At 35.0% G+C, this 20880-nt stretch overlaps 1 protein-coding gene across 13 annotated transcripts in view; it reads right to left on the bottom strand.

Moving 5' to 3' along the window:
• The window catches only part of MCF2L (MCF.2 cell line derived transforming sequence like), a 247192-nt gene that overhangs the window by 23717 nt on the left and 202595 nt on the right, over positions 1–20880 (bottom strand). For all 13 annotated transcript variants that reach the window (XM_031958738.1, XM_031958746.1, XM_031958747.1 and 10 more), the window contains 10 exons: positions 20402–20551; positions 17976–18100; positions 11399–11513; positions 8150–8269; positions 7077–7268; positions 6254–6445; positions 5095–5254; positions 4180–4250; positions 3304–3380; positions 1396–1462 (listed from right to left, as the gene is read on the bottom strand). In XM_031958738.1, coding sequence (XP_031814598.1) covers positions 1396–1462; positions 3304–3380; positions 4180–4250; positions 5095–5254; positions 6254–6445; positions 7077–7268; positions 8150–8269; positions 11399–11513; positions 17976–18100; positions 20402–20551 — 1269 coding nt within the window. The remainder of the gene's footprint in view (positions 1–1395; positions 1463–3303; positions 3381–4179; positions 4251–5094; positions 5255–6253; positions 6446–7076; positions 7269–8149; positions 8270–11398; positions 11514–17975; positions 18101–20401; positions 20552–20880) is intronic.

Raw genomic sequence — 20880 nt, 5'->3', positions numbered from 1 at the left:
GTAGGGTCTAATTAGTTTGCCAAGAGGTTAAGATGGGGAGAAGAGGAAAGAATAGCTAGTACAGGGAAAATGTCTTGGAGAACTAAGGATTGGGGGGGGGGGGGGGGCTCGAGGATTGGTAGTCACATGATGAAAGAATGAAGTTTGGTAAGAGGAGGTAGGAGGAGAGGTGAAACAATAAATTGTGGTTGGGTAAGGGGATTTCAAAATTCTTGAACATGGAAGTAGTACATTTGTGGGTGAAGGCAAGATGAAGCATATGATTATCTTTATGTGGAGGTAAAGGTCATGTGAAATAAATAGGTTAAGAAACTTTTTGGGATTTTTGAGGGAAAGTCAAAATGTATGTTTGAAGTCCCCTAGTATGAAGGCAGGAATTGGGAAGGAGAGGAAAAGTGTTAGTTAAGTACTGAATTCATTGAGGAAGGAAGGAAAGTGATCTGGGAGTCTATATACCAAAAGCTTCTTAAACTGTGTGTTGTGACTCATATGGGACAACATAACTGAATGTGGGGGACATGAAAAATTTGGCAACCAGGATTTAATTGGGCAGTAGAAATAAATGATATGAACCTCAAAGGAGGAAGGGTCTCAGTGATATTCTACCAAGATTTAATTCTTTATATAAAAATAAATAAGCACTCCTACTTCATTAGCATGCAAATTAATAAATGGTAAAATTACATGTGTATCAAAGAATTGTTTTAAAATACATTTCTTTATCATCGGTAAATGTTTGATTTGTATACTTATTTTATATACCTGGAGTCAAAACTTTCTTAGGTAAAAAAAGTCTTGAATAGAAAAAGTCTAAGAAGTCAAGCAATAAACAATAACTGCCAGGATTTAATTGATAGACATGAATAGCATGAATCTTAAAAGGGGAGGGGCTCTTGAATGATGAAGGTAGGGAAGAGACCCTGGAAGTGGCAATGGGAATCAAGAAGAAATTCAACTCTCCTTTCTTGGCCAGTGAGCTACTACTTACCTAGCCTGTGGTCTCTTACTTCCAGAAGGTTTGCCAAATTGGTGCCAGACTTAGTATGGACATCTGATTGGTTTAGACCTTTTACAATTCAGATCTTCTGAGCCCAAGTAAACTACCAGTCTCAACCTTTTCTAACAGTAGGTCAGGAGAGAGCATGGTACCATCATTCCTGGAGTGTCTTCTCTAAAGCTAATGCACTTTACATTTAATCTATGAATGACCCTGGAAAAGTATATATGTGACACATAGAATATATGTGACACATAGAATAGGAACCATTTCCATAATTTCTTAACTCAAAAAGATAAAACTAATAAACAAAAGGCCGTATTTTCACTATCTAAAATTCTAAACCTAGCTTAACTCTTGGACATGTGGACACAATTATACTTAATACATACACCTACCTCAAGGACACAAAGCAGCTCTTCCACATATGCTCTCTCTGTTTCAATAAGTTCATTCATGACATGCCTGGAAATAAGGAAAGATGTTAACTCCTTATAGGAATGTCCTTTGAAAATACATATAAGACAGTTGTCTAAGGACTAAGATTGGGAGACTCCTGACCATCCTATACCTAAACTTATATCTAAAGCAGAAGAGCCCTAAGGCAGGTAGTTCATAATGTTCTAGGCTCCCAAATTGTGAGGAGACAAGTGGTTGGGAAGAGAAAGGATGATGTGAATACTTAACTCTTAAACCTTGGAGATCTGTGGAATCTTCCTATTTCCTAATTGCATGGAGATACCTGAGGAGTCTTTAGCTCTAACTCCGTCCCTTCTGAAGGATTCAGAAACAGCATGGATAAATGGAACAAGTGTTATATTTGGAATCACACAATCATTGTTCAAATCCCAGCTCTGCAAATTATTATCTGTAAATCGTTAGTTAAGCCACAAACTTCTAGGCTTCCTCCTTGTAAATAAGGAGTGGACTCAACCTCTGAGGTCTTTTCTAAATTTAAATCTATGACTTTTGCTCAATTAGAAATGTAGGGACAGAAAAATTTCTATTTTTAGAGGCTTCTCCAAAAGTTTTTACAGGCCTACTATGAGGATTGGGGCCCAAAACACTATACTCCAAAACCCAATAGCAAAGTCAACTTGGCAGATCTGTAAATTATTAAGAACTGCAAAACCAAAAGAAGATTGTTCACAGTAAGAAGAAAATCACATGATGATCAACTGTGATGGACTTGGTTCTTTTTAACAGATGATTCAAGGCAATTCCAATGGATTTGTGGTAGAAAGTGCTATTTGCATTCAGAAAGACAACTATGGAGACTGAATGTGGATCGAAGCACAGTATTTTCACCCTGTTGTTTGCTTGGGTTTTTTTTCTCTCTCATGTTTTTTCCCCTTTTGATCTGATTTTTCTTGTGCAGCATGATGAAAATGGAAATATAAATATTTAGAATAATTTCACATGTTTAACCTATATCACATTACTTGCTCTCCTGAGAGGGAGGGAGAAAAAACTGCAACACAAGATTTTGCAAAGGTGAATGTTGAAAACTATCTTTGCATGTATTTGGAAAAATAAAATACTATTTACAATTTAAAAAAACTTATTAAGAACTTAATATAAACACTATATATCTTATAGAAGAATGCCAATAGGGCCTCTGTCAATTTAGGCTTTTTTTCCCCTCAAGATTTGGTAGTGATGTATTGAATTCTTGGAAATTTCCTTCATTGTATTTTGTTTGAAGCTGGTCCTTGTGGGACCAACTTCTGCAAAAGTACATTCCTTTATCCATTAATCCATTCTTTACCATTGGCTTTTCCAGAAAGAGCTTCCTATTAGTCTTTGTGAATTCTGGCTAAAATTTAGGGTAATTTCAATCCAAGATACCTCCTTCCAGAGATTGATTTGATATCTAGCCAAATGCAAAACAACAAGCCAGAGAATGGGCAAACTACTGAATTAATCAAAAGATATACATCAATGTTGCAAAAATAGGAAGGAAATTGTGGATCTAGAAGTTACAGAAATAAAGCAATTTTCTAATCAAGGGTCCCAGACAACAGTCTGCTTGTCAGAATTGAGTAATAAAGTATTATTTTTTTTGACCCTCTTTTTAGTTTGGTCATCAATTGGGTAAGACCTTAGACTGAGGCTCCACCTTAGCTGTCTGTATTCTATTTCCACACTGGCCTCTGAATTTTGTCAGCACTCTTCAAAGACCTAGGTCTTAATTCTCTTTTGATTTAGCAACTTAGAATTATGAAATTCTACTGGGACCAAGGTTATGATCTTCCTGGATATGGAACCACTCAGAGGCAATCAGTACTGACTGAAGCAAAACCCACCTTCGCAATATTGCCAGATTTTCTTCATCATCCATCATTGAGCCACTTCTGCCCTGTTGTATATCACTCATTTCACTCTGCATCAGGAGAAGAAAAAAAATCAACCAGTAAGGATTTATAAAATGTCTATTATGTGATAAGAACTATATAGGAACTGGAACAACATTAAACAACAAAAAGATATTTAACAAGGGCCTTCATATTGCTTTTGATTTTCTTGTCTTTTTTTTTTTTAAGACACCAGAGCTTATGGCTCACTGTTCTCCTTCCCAAATGATTAAGTCTGGAATAATATTCATGTTATCTTTACTTAGAACGGAAAAAATAAGTCACTAGCTAGTAGGCAACTCTGTGATGAAATCTTATTGAAAGTTGGCTAAGCATTTGGGTGACTGGTAGCCTTGAAAAGAGGAGGCATTATCATGATTTTATAATAATACTGATTGCTCCTTGAGTCAGACTGGATGAAAATACAATAAGGACCCAGAAATCTCAACAAAGCAAAAGAAGTTTCCTGAAGTAAGGGAAATGCAAACTTCAGTGGGGCTTGTTATTATTATTTGTTATATCATCATCATCATCATTATTATTTATCATTACTTATGATAACCACTTAGTTTATTAGGAAATTCCAGAGCAGACTAACTTCCAAATAAAATAGTTTAAAGGTGGGTGAATAAATGAATGAATGAAAAGCCATTAATATGTGCTGAGTAATGTGGTAAGCCTAGGAGCATACATAGAAATGTCAGATCTTACACTTAGGAGTTTATATTCTATTAAGATAAGACAATACATATCAGGGGAGCTGTAGCCAGAGAAGTTGAGAGGGAAGGTGGAAAAATACGATTTTCAGGGAAAATCATCATTCACTACCTTTGCTCTTCTGTAATTTCCTCTTCTTGGCATGTTGCTTTCAGAAGAGTTCTCAGAACCTCTTCGAAGACCTGGAATGGAAAAACAATGTCTAAAACAATGATTTTGGTTGAAAACTAGGATCCTCGGGCCTTTTCCTTCCACTTACCTTAATAACCTGTACCTGTTCTATTTTCCCATCCAGTTTTCCTACATGTCCAACAGAAACACTGATGTCCTTGCTATTCCTAGTTTATTGCTATTTAGGCTAAGTCCACCACTAATGATTGAACATTTGTGTATTTGGGGTTATAGCAGTTCCATTACTGACATGGAAGGATAGGGAAAAGAAAGGTCAGATTTCTTCTGTGACCTCTAAATCAGGTTCTATTTTAAACATGATAGGGAAGGAAGGTTCCTGGTTGCCTTTAGGTTGTTGGCTTATCTTCCATGGAAGGAAGGATGAAATAGGTAGGACTAGAAGTCCTTTTTTCTTAGGTCAAGATTAACTCATTCCAAACAAATGAAGCTATACCCAAACCTTGTGAATTTTGCACATTTCCTCAGCTGATTACCCCTAACTTATCCAGCATATATTTTTCATTTGTACAAAATTGATTGAATTTAAATTTAAATTTTATTTAAAATGTGAGGTCCTTGAGAAAAGGGACTGTTTATGCCTTTCTTCAAATCCCTAGAATCCAAGCTCAGTCAGTGCCTGAAACATAGAAGGTGTTAATAAATACTAGCTGACTGACTTGAAATAAATGTCAGGAGGACTCTTATTTCAATGGAAAAGAGCGGGCAGATAGTAGAGAGTAGTGCTTCAATATTGCTTTATGTTTTCTATTTTCTCACATGCACCTCAAGGTCACACTTTATGTGACACTGGGGATTCAGTACATTTATTGAATGAACAGTACTTATATAGTTTACCTGGAGAAGTACAAGGAGATTTTGTAAATGCTTCAGGTCTTGGTGCTACTGGCTGCACTGGACGGGTCTGCTTTGCGGCCAGTTTCTTCAGGCTCACCTGTCTCTTCTGGAACATTTCTTCCATGCTCTCTTGTTTCTGAAATACCTTTTGTACATGCTCCTGAAATGAGAGTGTAACAATTATGAATGTTATGTACTTGTTTTCTAATGATTGGATTTTAAGGATTAGTATCTCATTAAATTGAAAAAAGAAACCACAATTAGATCATGAAAGCAGAGTTGTTGCTCCAAAATAAACTCCTTAAAAATTGTATTTTTAAACATTTCTATTAACACTATAGTAACTCTTGTGATTCAGTTCAGGGTGATATACCTGAATAAAGATATTGATAACCAAGGTGCATATAGAGGATTGTGGTCAAAAGAGTGAGAGTTCTGGAAATGATGTGGCTGATAACTGTATATTGTTCATCCTGGAGAAGAAAAGACCGAGGGCCAAAACAAACAGCCTTTAAATATGTGAAGGACTGTTATGAAGAAGAGAAGTTTATTCTGTGTTGAGTTTAGAGAGCAGAATTAGGGAAAAGCTGTTGTGAGGTAGATTTTGAATGAATGTAAGGAATTTTTGTTGCCAAATAGAGCTGACCAAGAATGGGTTAAGAGGAATTCATAAAGTAGTGAGCTTCCCGTTACTGGAAACATTCAAGCAGAGTCTGGTTAGATAGTGATCTATCCAGAGATGTTGCAGAAGACAGTCGTCCATTGAGAGGAAGACTGGATTTGATAACATCTGAAGTTTTTTTTTTTTAAATCAAAATCTAGAATAGAACAGTTTTGAAAGTAATAGGTAAAATTTATTTCATATACACACATATGTATGTATATGTACATATATATCCATATCAAGAAGTATGAAGGGAAGCTTGACAATTTCATATCAAATACTTTTTTGTGGTTCTGTCATGTGTATAAAAATGGTTTTTTTTTGGTAGTGTTTAAGTTCCAAATTTAAAAATCAATGCATAATTACTTGAAACTTAAAATTTTAAACATTAAGAGTTGGGAAATCTCTACTTAGTAGGGTAAAAATATTTTTTTAAATTATGAAAATAACCACTCACAAAAATTTATTTTGCTCATGGTCACATGTTAATATTACCTTTAGATCTGGATTGAGAATAGGTTCATATTCTTTGTAAACTTTATTTAGCTCCTGGATTTTGTTTTTTGCACCAGTGTCTAAAAACTTCTCGATCTCTTGTAGGGCTGACTCGGCTCCATCCTGGGATTGACATCTGTCCACGGGCTGGGAAGCTAGCAGGTAAATACCTTCATCACACCATTTCATAGACTAGATACATAAAACACAGGAGAGATAAAAGAAACGAAGACATTAGGAAGTGCACTGGAAGATGTGTGAAATTTGTCATTTTTGTAAATTTAAATTTGCCAAATTGTGTAATTTGTCGTTTTTCTGCTGAAAGCAATTCTTCTCTGATAAACATATAGCCCATGGAATACTTTAGTTTTAGAAATATGACTCAAAACACTGAATCTTTATACTTTTGCCACTACATATTCTATATTCTCCAGAATGGAAAATCATAATTTGAAGTTAATTGGATTTTCTTTAGTGTTATATCTACTGAAAAAAAAATAAATTGTAAATCCAAACATCAAACGATAAAAGATCAGTATGGTAGACCAGTTGCCATAAGTTGCCATTTCTTTATCAGGTGCCACAACCAGATTTCATAAATACACACAACTAAATTACACAAACACATAAAATGTATCAACAGATGTTTAATAGATCCTAAGAGAAAAATAAAGAACTATAGGACACCTCAAGGAAATACTATTGATATCACTCAGATGAGGAAGAAAAGAAACTGAGGACCATGGGATCACATGACTGGGCTGTTTTAAGTAAGAGAACATAGTGGAGGAGGGCAAGAAGAGACTTTCATTTCCCAAGCTACCTTTTCAAGAAGGCAATGGAGCTCCAGTGACTGATGGAGAAGATTCCTTCTTTTACTCATTTCAGCTGTAAATTCATCACAGAGATGCTGGAGTTCATTGCACTTTGGCGAGATGGAGTCCACAGCATAATGCTTGCTTTGGATCAGCTGGTTACCTTCCAAAGACAAAGCCCTAGCCTTCTCCACAGCTTCCTGAAAAAGAAAGACATCATTTAAAAAAAATTGATTGGGGCTTATTTGGGTTATATGCAACTTGGAAGCTATTTTCAGGACAATGCAAAGCACTGTAATTGAGGTGTTATTGGCCAAGATGTATGTGGGTGCTATTTTTCTTTGCTTTTTATTGTAGTTATTCACATACTACCTAAATCATGTAGCTGGCTAGCAAACTAGCCATGATGGGAAAGGCTAGAACAACACCAAAAGTTCATTCATTTGGGGTATTTCCACATTGTTCTGGTGGAACCTCTTTTTTTCTCATTCAATGCTTTATAAAGAAAAATTTTAAATGTATCAGTTCAAAATTATACACACACACACACACACACACACACACACACACACACACCCTACAACTATGAGAGCAAAATATAGGGAATTTATAGGGCAAAAAGTGGAACTTGAAAAAATCAGTAGCTCAATGGAGATTTGTATCTAGGAAAGGTAAGAGGGATCATCATGTATAACTGCACATGGTACTAATAAGTTTTTATAATGATAATTTAGTAGTGTTGAAAAACCTTGGATGAAGAATTCAGAATGGATGGAGAATACTTAAAGCAAACCATTTTCTAGCTTGTTCAGTTTCTCTGGCAAGATGAACTTGTCATTAATTATATTTATAATAATTATAAAATAGTTTTATAATAAAACTTTTAAATTATAAAATCTTACTGTGCCATTGTAGAAATTGAACATGAAAGCCAAATGACTATATCATAGGCAGTCTCTGTCTCTTTTATGTGAACGTGGGACATTAGGTACCAGAAAGAAACATTTTCCATTAATTAGATACCATCTTACACCTTAAACATTAAATGTTAATTATGGAATTGACACATCATATGACTTACATTGGATTTTTCTTCAAAGCTAGTAAGGTCCTTCAACATATGTTCCACATGAGCATAACTATTTCCTACATCAGTAAAGGCTGATAACCTCTCTGATACAACGTCTAGGATGGCTTTCACCTAGAAGAAAGAGGAGGGAATAGGAAGAGAGAACAACACCATTGTCAATGAAGGTTGGGATAGAGAGACATCCATCATCACCACGTTCACATGAAGGCCTTTCTGTGGAAAATTAAGATATAATATTTAAAGATCAAGGCAAAGAAAAAGAATCCAAAATCTGCATAGCAATATAATGTCATCAAGTTGAAAAGAGATCAAGCTAGTAATGTGAGCGTGCCAGAGGGTAGGATTTTTTTCTTTTAAATTCTTACCTGAAAAAAGTTAAGTAAAAATTTATTATTTAACCAAAAAAAGTGACTTTAAAAACTATTTGCAGAGGAATATACTTAGACATGACATTGGAAGGTTCCTTTGAGGCCATTTAATTTACCTGCCTTCTGTGCTGCAGGCTGATAAAGAAAACAGAGCACCTGGCCTGAAGTCAGGGAAGACTCATCTTCCTAAGTTCATATTTGGCCTCAGACACTTACTAAAGTTCACATTTGGCCTCAGACACTTACTAGCTGGTGTGAACCTGAGCAAGTCACTCAACCATGTTTGCCTCAGTTTCCTCATTTGTAAAATGAGCTGGAGAAAGAAATGGCAAGCTACTCCAAGTATCTCTTCCAAGAAAAACCCCAGATGAGGTCACAAAGAGTTAGATGCGATTGAACAAAAAATATTTGATAGATGGGAAACTGAGATTAAGTGAAATTCCTAAGGTTATGTAGTACATTCATATATTATAGGAAGATTTTTTTTAAAAAATAAAAAACCGTGATAACAAATAAGAATTTAGTGCAGTATACTAGAAAGACAACTGAATATGGAGTCAAAAGTTGTTCATTCAAATCCTGGCTCTGTCACTTACTACCCATATATCAATTAAACACCAATAAGTTATTCAGTAAATAGGTATGGATACGGATTGTTCCTTGCAATCACTGCTCCAAGGGAGTATTTACATATCAATTTAGAAAGTTCGTTTCACAAAACAACTTTGTGAAATGGGCACTACAAGGATGATTATTATTCTCATTTTATAGAAGAGAGAATGGTGTCATGTTCTAAGTCTCATGAGTTTCTAAGGGGTCAAGTGAGCATAAAACCCAAGTCTATAGGTTTTCTCATTGCATCATGATGCCACCAAAAAAATATGAGGTTGATTTTAGAATTTAGAATATTTTAATTCACTCAATTTTCATTTTGTTTTTTATCTTCATGAAGAAAAGTTTACAAGAAAAGAAAAGCTAGATCAAGATGCTGAGAGAATGATTTTGTTTTCTCCTGAGATCTGCCCAGTCCTGCAGAACAAACGAAGGGGCTGGCAGAGTTTTAAAAACCCTCTTGGGATAAAGACATGAAAGCCTGCTGCAGTGCTGTTAAGTACTTCTAAGCCCCAGGAGATTCGACTTTTTAATACTTAAGCATTTCTGGTGGAGGGGTAAGCATGGGAAACTTACTAGAATCAAGAATTAGTCACTAGAATGTAGTGATTCATGAGACGGCTAAAAGATGAAATCAGGGGCTAAAGTAAAAATTCTGAGCTAACATTCTTTTTAAATCAAACAACTTTTGTTTTCATTTTGTATTTTCTATTGGACTTATTAAGGATGCTGGAAGTCTATTCTTCTCTTAAAGTCTCTTGGAACCCCTGGTTCCTTTCAAAGCTCAGCTCAAATACCTCCCCCCCCTTTCACAAGACATAGCTTGAACCCTTCTTTCCCCCACAGCTACTGATGCTTTTCCTCAAAGTGACTTTGTATTCATCGTGTAGATACTTTGTTTTGAATTATATGTACCTGTTGCTTCTTTTCCCTGTGGACCCTCCCCTAAGGATAGAAACTTTTATTTCTGTCTTTCTATCCCCAGGAACTAGCAACAGAGCTTGGCAGTGAATTTAATTCTGTGTTTCTGGTGCTTTAGTTTTTGGTCATATTAGACACCTAATGATGTGGTTTAACCTTATGTTTTCTGTAGATCTTTATCAATGATCACTCTGCGTTGTGGTTATAGAAGCTGAGGAACATAGATCTAGAATGAGAAAGGACTTTAGAGGCCATGTAGTCAAACTCCCTTATTTCATAGATGAGGAAACAGATTTACAGATGAGAAAACAGAGAAATTAGGGGAATTAACCAACATTACAGAGCTTAGTAAATGGTCAGTCTTGCTATTTTCTGCTTCTTGCCTGAAGAAGATCTCACAAATAGTAGGAATTTAAACCTCTATTATATATGTTAACAAATGAAAAGTATCTTGCAGGGAATAAAATTGCTGATATGTTACAGCAAGTTCTACAACAGAAGTTATATAAGCGTATTCCCAAAAGGTAACCAACCGAAACATAACACGACTGAAAGAAAGCTAATCACTAATATTCTCTTTTTCCTTACCAAATTTAACATTGTTCTTAATAAGCATCAAATAAAACTGATATTTTTTACTCAAAATTGGTCTTAAAGCCTTATGCAAATTTGTCCACTACGATTTAGCTTTGAAGACCTATAATTTTTTTCTTTTTTCCTCCTCCTCCTCCCTCTCTCTCTCCTTCCCTCCCTCCCTTCAGCCCACTTCTTTTATAAATCCTTCCTTTGTTACTTTCCTTTATAGAACTTTTAAATCATTTACTGTCTATATAACACGTACTTAGTCCATTTATAGCATCCCTGGTTTTCTGGTTTGTTCAAATATGCTCTTTTTTTCTTCTAAATCCTGAGATCCCTTTCTAGCAGTCTTATCACATGAGGGTTTTTTGCTCTTTTTAATTCCATTTTCCTGCTAAAGACCTACTCTGTTGCTTCTTTAGGACTCTTAAAGGCTATATCAGCAGGGCTCTACCTCTGCAAGTACTAAAAAATTGAAGATGGATTAAAGGCATAGTAACAGACTGCATATCTACTATGCAAGGATTAGCCTAGCTAAGTGCGGAAGGTGTCACTACCAGAAGGAATAATTTTTTGTGTGTTTGTGAGCACAATGACTCATGAAAACTGCCTACTAATATGTAGAGAATGTCAAGCTTGTAGTTATGGATGGACAATCTAGAAACTTAGAGGATTTGTCCTTCTGGTGACAATCATTGTTTGACAACTGCAATAGTTGGGAGCATACCTCAAGTTTTACTGGAGTCTTGTGAATACTCACCTCTCGAAAGTTCTGTTCAAAATTCCGGAGTTGTAGACACTGCTCAAGTTTCTGCTGATGTTTAGCCCAAAATTCATCAAAAGCAGCTTCTGTTTCACCCAGATGATCCAGAAGCCTAAGAGGAAGGTTAAGAATCATTCTACACTATATATACATATCAGGCCATGACAAATTGTCCCTCAGAGGCAAATCATTTGCTTTCCTTTTCATTTGACATCAGGAGATAGAAGACCTTACCAAGGAAAAATAAATCCTACCAAAATAACATAGTTGACTTGTCATATAAATGCCAACTATTTTATTTCTATTACATAGCTTCTGAGAGTCACCTAAGGTTTTAATTTAGTCACCAAATAAAAGATTTAAGAAACCAATGCAAAGTGAAAAGAACAGAACCAAGAGAACATTGTTCCTAGTAACAGCCCCATTGTATAATGATCAACTATGGATAACCTATCTTTTCTCAGAAATACAATGATCCAAGACAATTACAAAGGACTAATCAATGAAAAATGATACCACGCCCAGAGAAAGAACAGATGGACTCTGAGTATAGATCAAAACATATTATTTTTCACTTTCTTTAATTTTTCTTTTTTTTCCCTTTTGGTCTATTGCTTCTTAACAACTAGGAAATATAGAGATATATTTTATATGATTACACATATATAATCTATGTAAAATTGGTTACCATTTTAGGAAGAAGGGAATGAGGGAGAAAAAATTACAACTCAAAATTTTTTTTGTAATTAATGACAAAATTTGTCTGTACATATCATTTGAAAAAAATACAACTTAATCAAAACAACAACAGAGGTTTCGATTTGGAAGAGATTTTAAAGATCCCTTTCTAAGGGAAAGACTAATAGAAAGGAAAACAGAAAAATTAGTGAAAGGTATAAAAAGGGGGAGGGGCCCTAAGGGGGAAGACTATTTGAGAGAAGGAAGAGGGATAGGAAGAGAAAAGAATAACCCTAGGGTAAATAAGATGGAAGGAAACACCGAATAAGTTCTTTTAACTGTGAATGTGAATGGAATGAATGAACTCTGCCATAAAACAGAAGTTCATAGCAGACTGGATTAAAAGCAAGAATTCTACAAAATATTGTTTTTAAGAAACATATTTAAAGCACAGTGATACATATAGAGTGAAGATAAAGGGCTAGAGCAGAAGCACCTATGCTTCAGGTGAAGAAAATAAAAGCAGGGATAGCAATTCTGATCTCAAATCAAGTAAAAGCAAAGATAGATCTAATTAAAAGAGATAAGGAAGGAAACTATATCTTACTAAAGGGTACCATAGATAACAAAGCAATATCAATACTAAACATATATGTACCAAGTGGTAATAGCACGGAAATTCCTAGAGGAGAAGTTAAGAGATGCAAGAAGAAAAAGACAGCAAAACTATACTAGTGGGAGATCTCAGCCTTGCTCTCTCAGAACTGGATAAATCGAACCACAAAATAAATAAGAAAGAAGTTAAGGAGATAAACAAAATGTTAGAAAAGTTAGGTATGCACTACACATCTCTCAGATTGGCTCAGATGACAGAAAAAGATAATGATAAATGTTGGAGGGGATGTGGGAAAACTGGGACACTGATATATTTGTTGGTGGAACTGTCTACAGATCCAGCCATTCTGGAGAGCAATTTGAAACTGCTCAAAAAGTTATCAAACTGTGCATACCCTTTGATCCAGCAGTGTTACTACTGGGCTTATATCCCAAAGAGATCTTAAAGAAGGGAAAGGGACCTACATGTGCAAAAATGTTTGTGGCAGCCCCTTTTGTAGTAGCTAGAAACTGGAAATTGAATGGATGCCCACCAATTGGAGAATGGTTGAATAAATTGTGGTACATGAATGTTATGGAATATTATTGTTCTATAAGAAATGACCAACAGGATGATTTTAGAGAGGCTTGGAGAGACTTACATGAACTGATGCTAAATGAAATGAGTAGAACCAGGAGAACAAGAAGATTATACAATGATCAACTCTGATGGATGTGGCTCTTTTCAACAATTAGATGATTCAAACCAGTTCCAATTGTTCAGTAATGAAGAGAATCAGCTATACCCAGAGAGAGAACTATGGGAAATGAATGTGGACAGCAAAATAGCCTTTCTACTCTTTTCTGTTATTGTTTTCTTGCATTTTTGTTTTCCTTCTCAGTTTTTTTTCTAGATCCGATTTTTCTTGTACAGCAAGATAACTATATAAATATGTATACATATATTGGATTTAATATGTATTTTAACATATTTTACATGTGTTTGACTACCTGCCATCTAGGAGAGGGGATAAGAAGAAGAAGGGAAAAATTTTGAACAGAATGTTTTGCAAGGGTCATTGTTGAATAATTACCCATGCATATGTTTTGTAAATAAAAAGCTTTAATAAAAAATATTAAAAAAGGATCCCTTTCAAGTTATGCTAGTCTTCTCTGATCCTACATACATTCTGCTATCCATTACTAGATAAAGTCACTAATAGTGTCTACTGGGTGCGCCATACATTTATGTTTTCTAATCTGAATTGGGCCTTCATATACGCAATCTTTTTAATTCTTCACTGATATTCAGTTACTTTCCCTACAACAACTGTTCCCAAAACTCTTGTCTCTCAAGTCTCCTGCACCATTTCTACCTTGTTCTATGGCCTCAGAGATACCCCATACTTTACTGAGAGAAGAGCTCACATATCTTCTTTATTGTACTTTATAATCCCTCTATAATGCCCTTAACATTTTCTCTTTCCATTCTCTTACAAAGAAAGGGGCCTTTCTTCATGCCATGGTCAACCTCTGTCCTTGTACCCTTAGTCCCATGTTCTTCTATTTCTTCTGAGAGCTCATCTCTGTTCCCTTTCTAATTTTCAGTCTTCTCATACTGTCTCTTTTCTTCTACAAACATGCCCAATATTTTTTCCATCCTGAAGAAGGCATCACCTGATTTTACCATGCCCTCAAACTATTATCCCACATTTCACCTCCCTTTTACAATCAAATTCCCAGGTGGAGGAAAACACACACACACACACCCCTATCTATACTCATGACCAATACTTTTCTCTCTTCCCACTCACTGCTCAGTCCTTTGAAGTTTCTCTTCTTATCCCAACACTTGATTGAAACTGCTTTCTTCAAGAGTACCAATATTCACTTCATTGCTAAATCTGTCCTCCATGCTTAGAATTATCTTTTTTTTTAATCTCTACCTCGGCCTTTTCCAGCTTCTCTAATTTAAAATTCTGTTTCTGAAAGAAAGTTTTTTTTATCTCCCTCAATATTAGTGCCTTTTCTCCAAGATAATCTCCAATTTGTCCTACATACATATCTTGCTTGTACATTGTTGTCTTCACATTCTGTCTCCTATCATACTGTGAGGTCTTTGAGAGCAGTCTTTCTTTTGCCCTTTTTTTTGTATCTCCAGAATTTAGCACAATGACAAGTAAATAATATATACTTAATAAATGTTTATTGACTGAGTTAACCACCTCTTCATTCTGTATATTCTCTTTTCTTTTAGTTTTAGTTCCTCTGGTTCTTCTCCTATTTGTCTAACTTCTCTTTTTCTTTATGAATCTTTATGAAGCCCCCTAAGCATAGATGTGCTGTCTCCTATTTATACACACCCCCCCCACATATGTATATATAATACACACACATACAAATATATGTTCATTCAGCTCCATTTTCTGATTTCTAGCCTGCATCATCAATGATTAAAGAGCTGAAAATCGATAAATTTCCTATAGGCATTTTATACTTAACACATCCAAATTCAAATTTATTCTTTCTTCCACCACCTTCCAGAAATAATTATTTCTCTTCTAAACTTGTCTGTTTTAGTATAGGGTACCACTATCCTCTTAGACATCCTAATTCACATTTTTTTTCAGTGTCATTCTCTCATTTTCCCTCTTCCTTTCACATTTTTCATTCATGTTTGAAATTGTCTTCTTGCCACTCATAGCCTTTACTCTGGATGACTGAACTCTTTTCACTTTCATCTGGACTACTCAAACAACTTTCTAATTGGACTACTGGTTTTCAGCTTCTACTTTCTCTCATCTAACTTCCATATAGCTGCCAAAAATAGTCTTCCTAAACACCCACCACTCCTGCACTAAAGAGCTTCTAGTATCCTTCCATTGCCCTAAAGATAATGCAATATCTCCTCAGCTTGACATTTAATTCCTTTCACAACCTAGCTTAGAATGACTTTTCCTGACATATTTCATATTCCTTTGCTTCACACACTCTATATTCCTTCTATCTGCTACCTGAAGTCAGAATAAGCTTTCTTGACTCAGTGTGCCTTTATACAGGTCATCCTCTATGTCTGGATTGTAATCTTTTCTTTTTTTTCTGAGGATGCTTAGCTTCCTTCAAAACTCAGTTTCTTCTATAGCAAGTCTTTCTTAACATCTTTTCTAAAGTTATTATGTATAAACATCTCTGGTTATACTAGGTTCTCCTTAATATTATATAAGTTCCCAGAGGAAAGCATTTTTTATCCCTAACATTTAACAAAGTGCCTTCATCAAGTTAGGTATTTAATAGACTCTTCTTGGATTAGGATGAATTGTCTCTAGGACACCACAGGAAAACCTCTGTTAGTAGTTTTCATTCTTCCCTGGTACCCACCATTTGGTTCTATTTAAAGGACATTAGACTCCACTTTGATGACTGTGGGAAACTAATCTAATCAAAGCAAGCATACAAATGATCTGGCATAGAAAAATCTAAGACTTAAAAAACCCTTCTAGGCTCTAATGGCAACAGATTAATAAGATTACTTACATATTTACAAAGATGAAAACTTGGTCATTTTGGAAATCATGGAAACCATGGTATTAAACTCAAATATCTGGAATCAGGAGGAGTTGTGTTCAAATCCTGCCTCTTTGAAGTATTAACTATATAATTCCCTTAGCCTTAATTTTCTTACTTGTAAAAAGAATATTATAATAATAAGCACATATTTTCTAGTATTGTTTTAAGAATAAAAGTAAGATTATATTTGTAAAGCACTCTGTAATCTTAAAGCACCACAGAAATAATGTCACACATTATAATATTATATTTATATTATGTTGTGCTATATCATGTTATGATATGGTGAAGAACCTTGAACCTGTCTTCCAAGAACTAGGAGAGCAATATAATAATACAGTGGGAAAAGCTTCATGAATTGATGCAGAATAAAGTGATTGGAACAAGGAGAAGGATTTGTACTATGACAACATTGTAGAAAAAACAACTTTGAAAGCCTGAGAACTCTTGTCAATGTAATGATGAATAATTAGTCCAAATGACTGGTGATAAATGTTACTCACCTCCTGTCAGAGAGATAATGACTTTAAAATACATACCCAATGGGGGAATTTATTTTGCTAAATTATGCATGTTTGTTATGAAGGTTTCATTTTTTGTTTTATTTCATGCTGGGTGATAATGAAAAGGATGAATTATAAATGTAGGTACAAAAGCATTTCCATTTTAAAGCAAAAAGAAGAAACAGATCTCTGCATTCCCATGTTGATTTAGAAAATCACAAATTAACATTATTCATGTTGTATTATATTTTTAAAATTTACTCTGTTAAAAATTTTCCCATTACATTTTAATCTGGTTCAGGCCAAATTTGGGGATTTTGCAACTAGAGCATGTATGACTTCTCTAATCTAATCTAATTTATAAATAGAAATTAATAGCTTCCAATGTATTTATATTATATGATTTGCCCACCGTTGTATTGCTGGGAGATCAAATGTAGTAATCCAGTGTCTACTATATCATGTAACTTCTCAATTTAAAACATCTAACTTAAAAATGTAAGTTGGCTGCTGACCTAGAAACCCACCCAGAAATATTTGCTAAATTCTTGCTTCTCTTTTTATAAACTGAAAAAAAAAAACCTATGACTCTTTCACTCCAAAGGGATACTATAAGTACAAAGAAGAAAGTAAATGCAAAAACACTTTGAAAGAGGAGGGGACAGGAGGGCAGTAAACTAAGACATTATTCTTATTGTTGTTTGGAATCACAAAGAATTCTCCTAGTTTTGTAATTTAATAGTTTCCATTTCAGGGAAAATCCTGAACTACCAAAAATATTTCCTTTGGAACTCAGAGGGATATGTGCCTACAATTTCATAAAATCATAGATTGTAGAGCTAGAAGTAACTTCCAGTCTTTTCATTTTATAAATGAAAGCCTTGAAGCCCAGAGAGAATCAGTGAATTGCTCAGTCACTCAGTTACATTCAGCACAGAGACTAGAATCCATTTCTCCAGCTCATACCCAGTTTGCTACACTTTGCCACTGTATAATTTGGCCTTTATCTGGTTATTCAAGCAGCACTTGGTTTTTTTTGCAAATGTGAGAAACCCTTCTAAAATCTCTTGAATTCAAAGTAAAACTTGATCACGTATTATAAGATTCCTCGCCCTGGTTGATACAAGAAAAGAGCTGAAAAGAAAAGAGATTAAATACTTGCCAATTGAAATGAAAATGATTTTAAAAGAAAAGGAAGAAAAACATCCACAAACATTTCCCGCTCCTCTCACCTCTGGACTGTGGTTTGATTGTCAAGCTGATCTTGATTTAGATTGTACTCAGGATTCTTGGCCAGTGGCTCTCTAATGCTTTCAAGGATAGTATGTCCCTCTTTTAATGCTAACATCATATCTTCCTGTGGAAAGACATCATTTCATTCAAACTTGTTCATCAGAGTTTTAGAGATCAGCATTTAAAATATAATTAATCATTAGAACTTAAGCTATTAGCTAATGAAATCGGAAAGAACCAATTTAAAGAATGGAATGGAAAGAAAGGAAAAAATTATAAAGGATTACTGTTGTGATCAAGTGGCCCAACTTTTTCAATTTACTTATGAGGAAACTTTCAAGCTCAGAGGAATTAGATGAGTTGCTCAATATCACACAAGCAGTGAAGAGGAAAGTTGGGACTAGATTATAGAGCAATCAATCAACAAGCACTTATTAAGTGCCTACTATGTGCAAGATTATTTTTGTTTTTAAGTCTTGGTCACTATTGTCCAGCTCTTTGTGACTCCATTTGAATTTCTTTGGTAACGATTGGAGTGGTTTGCCATTTTTTTCTCCAGCTCATTTTACAGGTGAAGTCAGACAATTAGTCTGTGGTCAGATTTGAATTTAGGAAGATGAGTCTTTCTGATTCCAAGCTATGTTTTCTATCCACTGTACCACTTAGTGGTTCCCAGGCATACATATCAATAATATAATTTTAAAAAACTAAAAATTTTCTTTTAGAAATTATCTAAGGAAAACTTTAAATTTTTATTATGGAGAAGACATTATTTGACCAAGGTCATTCAACTAGCTAAGCAGCTAGGTGGCACAGTGGGTTAAGCATTGGGCTTGGTCAGGAAGACCTGAGTTCAAATCCAGCCTCCGTTAACTTTGTGACCCTGGCAAAAATAACTTACCTTTTGTTTGCCTTAGTTTTCTTACTTGTAAAATAGTGATAATAATAACTTCTATCTTCTATGTGGGTTGTGAGGTTGAAATATTTGTGAAGTACTTAGCATAGTACTTTGCACATAGTAGGTACTTAATAAAAAAACTATTTCATTCCTTCTTAGTGGCAAAGCTAGAACTAGAATCTAGGTCTAAAGAAGACACAGTTACATGTCTATAAAGAGCCTTAGGTATTGCAAATCAGCCAAGTCTGATGGGAATCTATGTGAAGCTCTGGTCATAAAACTTGCTCATAATTCTTTCTAGTAAACAAACAAAAGCTACCACAAATTTACTAGAAAGTCAAGCACCTCCCACAAGTTCAGCTCTAGGGAGTATTTTCCCTTGACATTTCTATAAAAAACAAGCTGGGGGGGGGGAAGAAATTATTCAGACATATGGATGATACTAGTTCACATTTATGTGGTGCTTTGAAATTTACAAAGCACTTTCTTCACAACAATACTGTGAAGTAGCTCATGCAAGTAACTTTTTAAACCAGGGTTGTGATTTTATTGATGCAAAATACTTGAAAAGAAGTACTTTCATTCTAGATTTGTTACTTCTTTTTTTCAATGTACTATGTTAGAGAGTTGTATGGGACACTGAGGTTAAGTGACCTGCCCTCATTTATTAACACTGACTCAGACATCACACATTATATACCACATAGTGATAAAGGGGGGGGGGCGGGAATCTGGGTTGTCTAACATACACTGCCTTCAGTAATTTCTTGCTACTTAGAGCAAGATATTGCTTCAAGCTAGATATGGCTTCATATTTGGTGAAATATGAGTGAATCTTCCTTAGAAAAGCCTCTGCACCAAGAGCAAGGACTGCTATTTCAAAGCAAATAACTTAGCCAGTGTTATAGGAGTAAGCTTATGCCAAAAAAATTTAATTTATACAAAATAGGAAGACGAGAACATAGAGAGATGAAAGCAGGAAGTAAATATTGTAAGATAAAGAACCTCGGATTTCTGAAATTGCCATAAAACACATCTCCTCCCTTCCAGTCTTATCTCTACCTTAAGATACTATAGGAATATTACCTTTAAAATTTACTGGTGAACACCAGATATCCATAATTAATCAATAGACTCAGTTACTACCACAATGAATCATTTTTGAGGAAAAAGTTCTTCAAAGCTTACTTATAATTCTTTGCAGATTTCATCATTACTTGATGCAAAGGATTTGTTACCATTTGATGCCACCACAAGAACATGTTTCAATCTGCATTCTACCGAGGCTGTCCCTTTTATATCAGAGATTTAAAAAAGTGTGCTTTCTGTGTTAAAGATAAATATGAGTCCTCAGTCTCCAAGAGTGGAAAGCTAAAAAGCAGTGGCTTTCTGAAACACGTTTCAGCCTCATATTTGATATAATCAAGAAAATCATGCTCCTTTCCTCTTGGATAGTTCTCTTTGAATGATCAGAGCCCTTTAGTGTTTAACCTCTGTAAGCCCTGCCCCTTCCCATCCTTCACTTACCTTCATTTTGCCTTTCTTCTCTGTGTGTGCTGAAAGAATGGAGTTAGTTGATTGTACATCATTAGGTAATTCCGTCTCTGCTAGTTCTGTCCCAAAGGACTGTAGCATTTGAGCTGTTTGCTTAACCATTAGGGCGAAACTTTCAATAGCCTTTTGAAATAAAGAGGAGAAAAAGACTATCATAAAACATTCTATGCACACAAGGCTTCTATTTTAAAATGAGACATATGTCTTATAATAGTAACAAATTAAAGATCACTTCATTCCAAAAGGAAAATCTGAGCAACAAATATGTTCACAGACAAGTACCTTCACCATTCGTTCCTTGACTGCATGCTTTTTTTCCCTTCCAGTTTCATATCAGGCACACTTTTAACATAATATAAAAATTCAGAGAAATTCTGTACTTGACATCTCTCTCTCTCTCTGTGCTAGGAACAGAATGACCACGTGTGCTCATTCATATTCATTCTCTCTCT

This window comes from Sarcophilus harrisii, chromosome 3 (genome assembly GCF_902635505.1).
Source record: "Sarcophilus harrisii chromosome 3, mSarHar1.11, whole genome shotgun sequence".
Classification (NCBI taxonomy): domain Eukaryota; kingdom Metazoa; phylum Chordata; class Mammalia; order Dasyuromorphia; family Dasyuridae; genus Sarcophilus; species Sarcophilus harrisii.
Note: the sequence above shows the minus strand (reverse complement) of the source record. Positions and strands in the feature narration are given on the sequence as shown.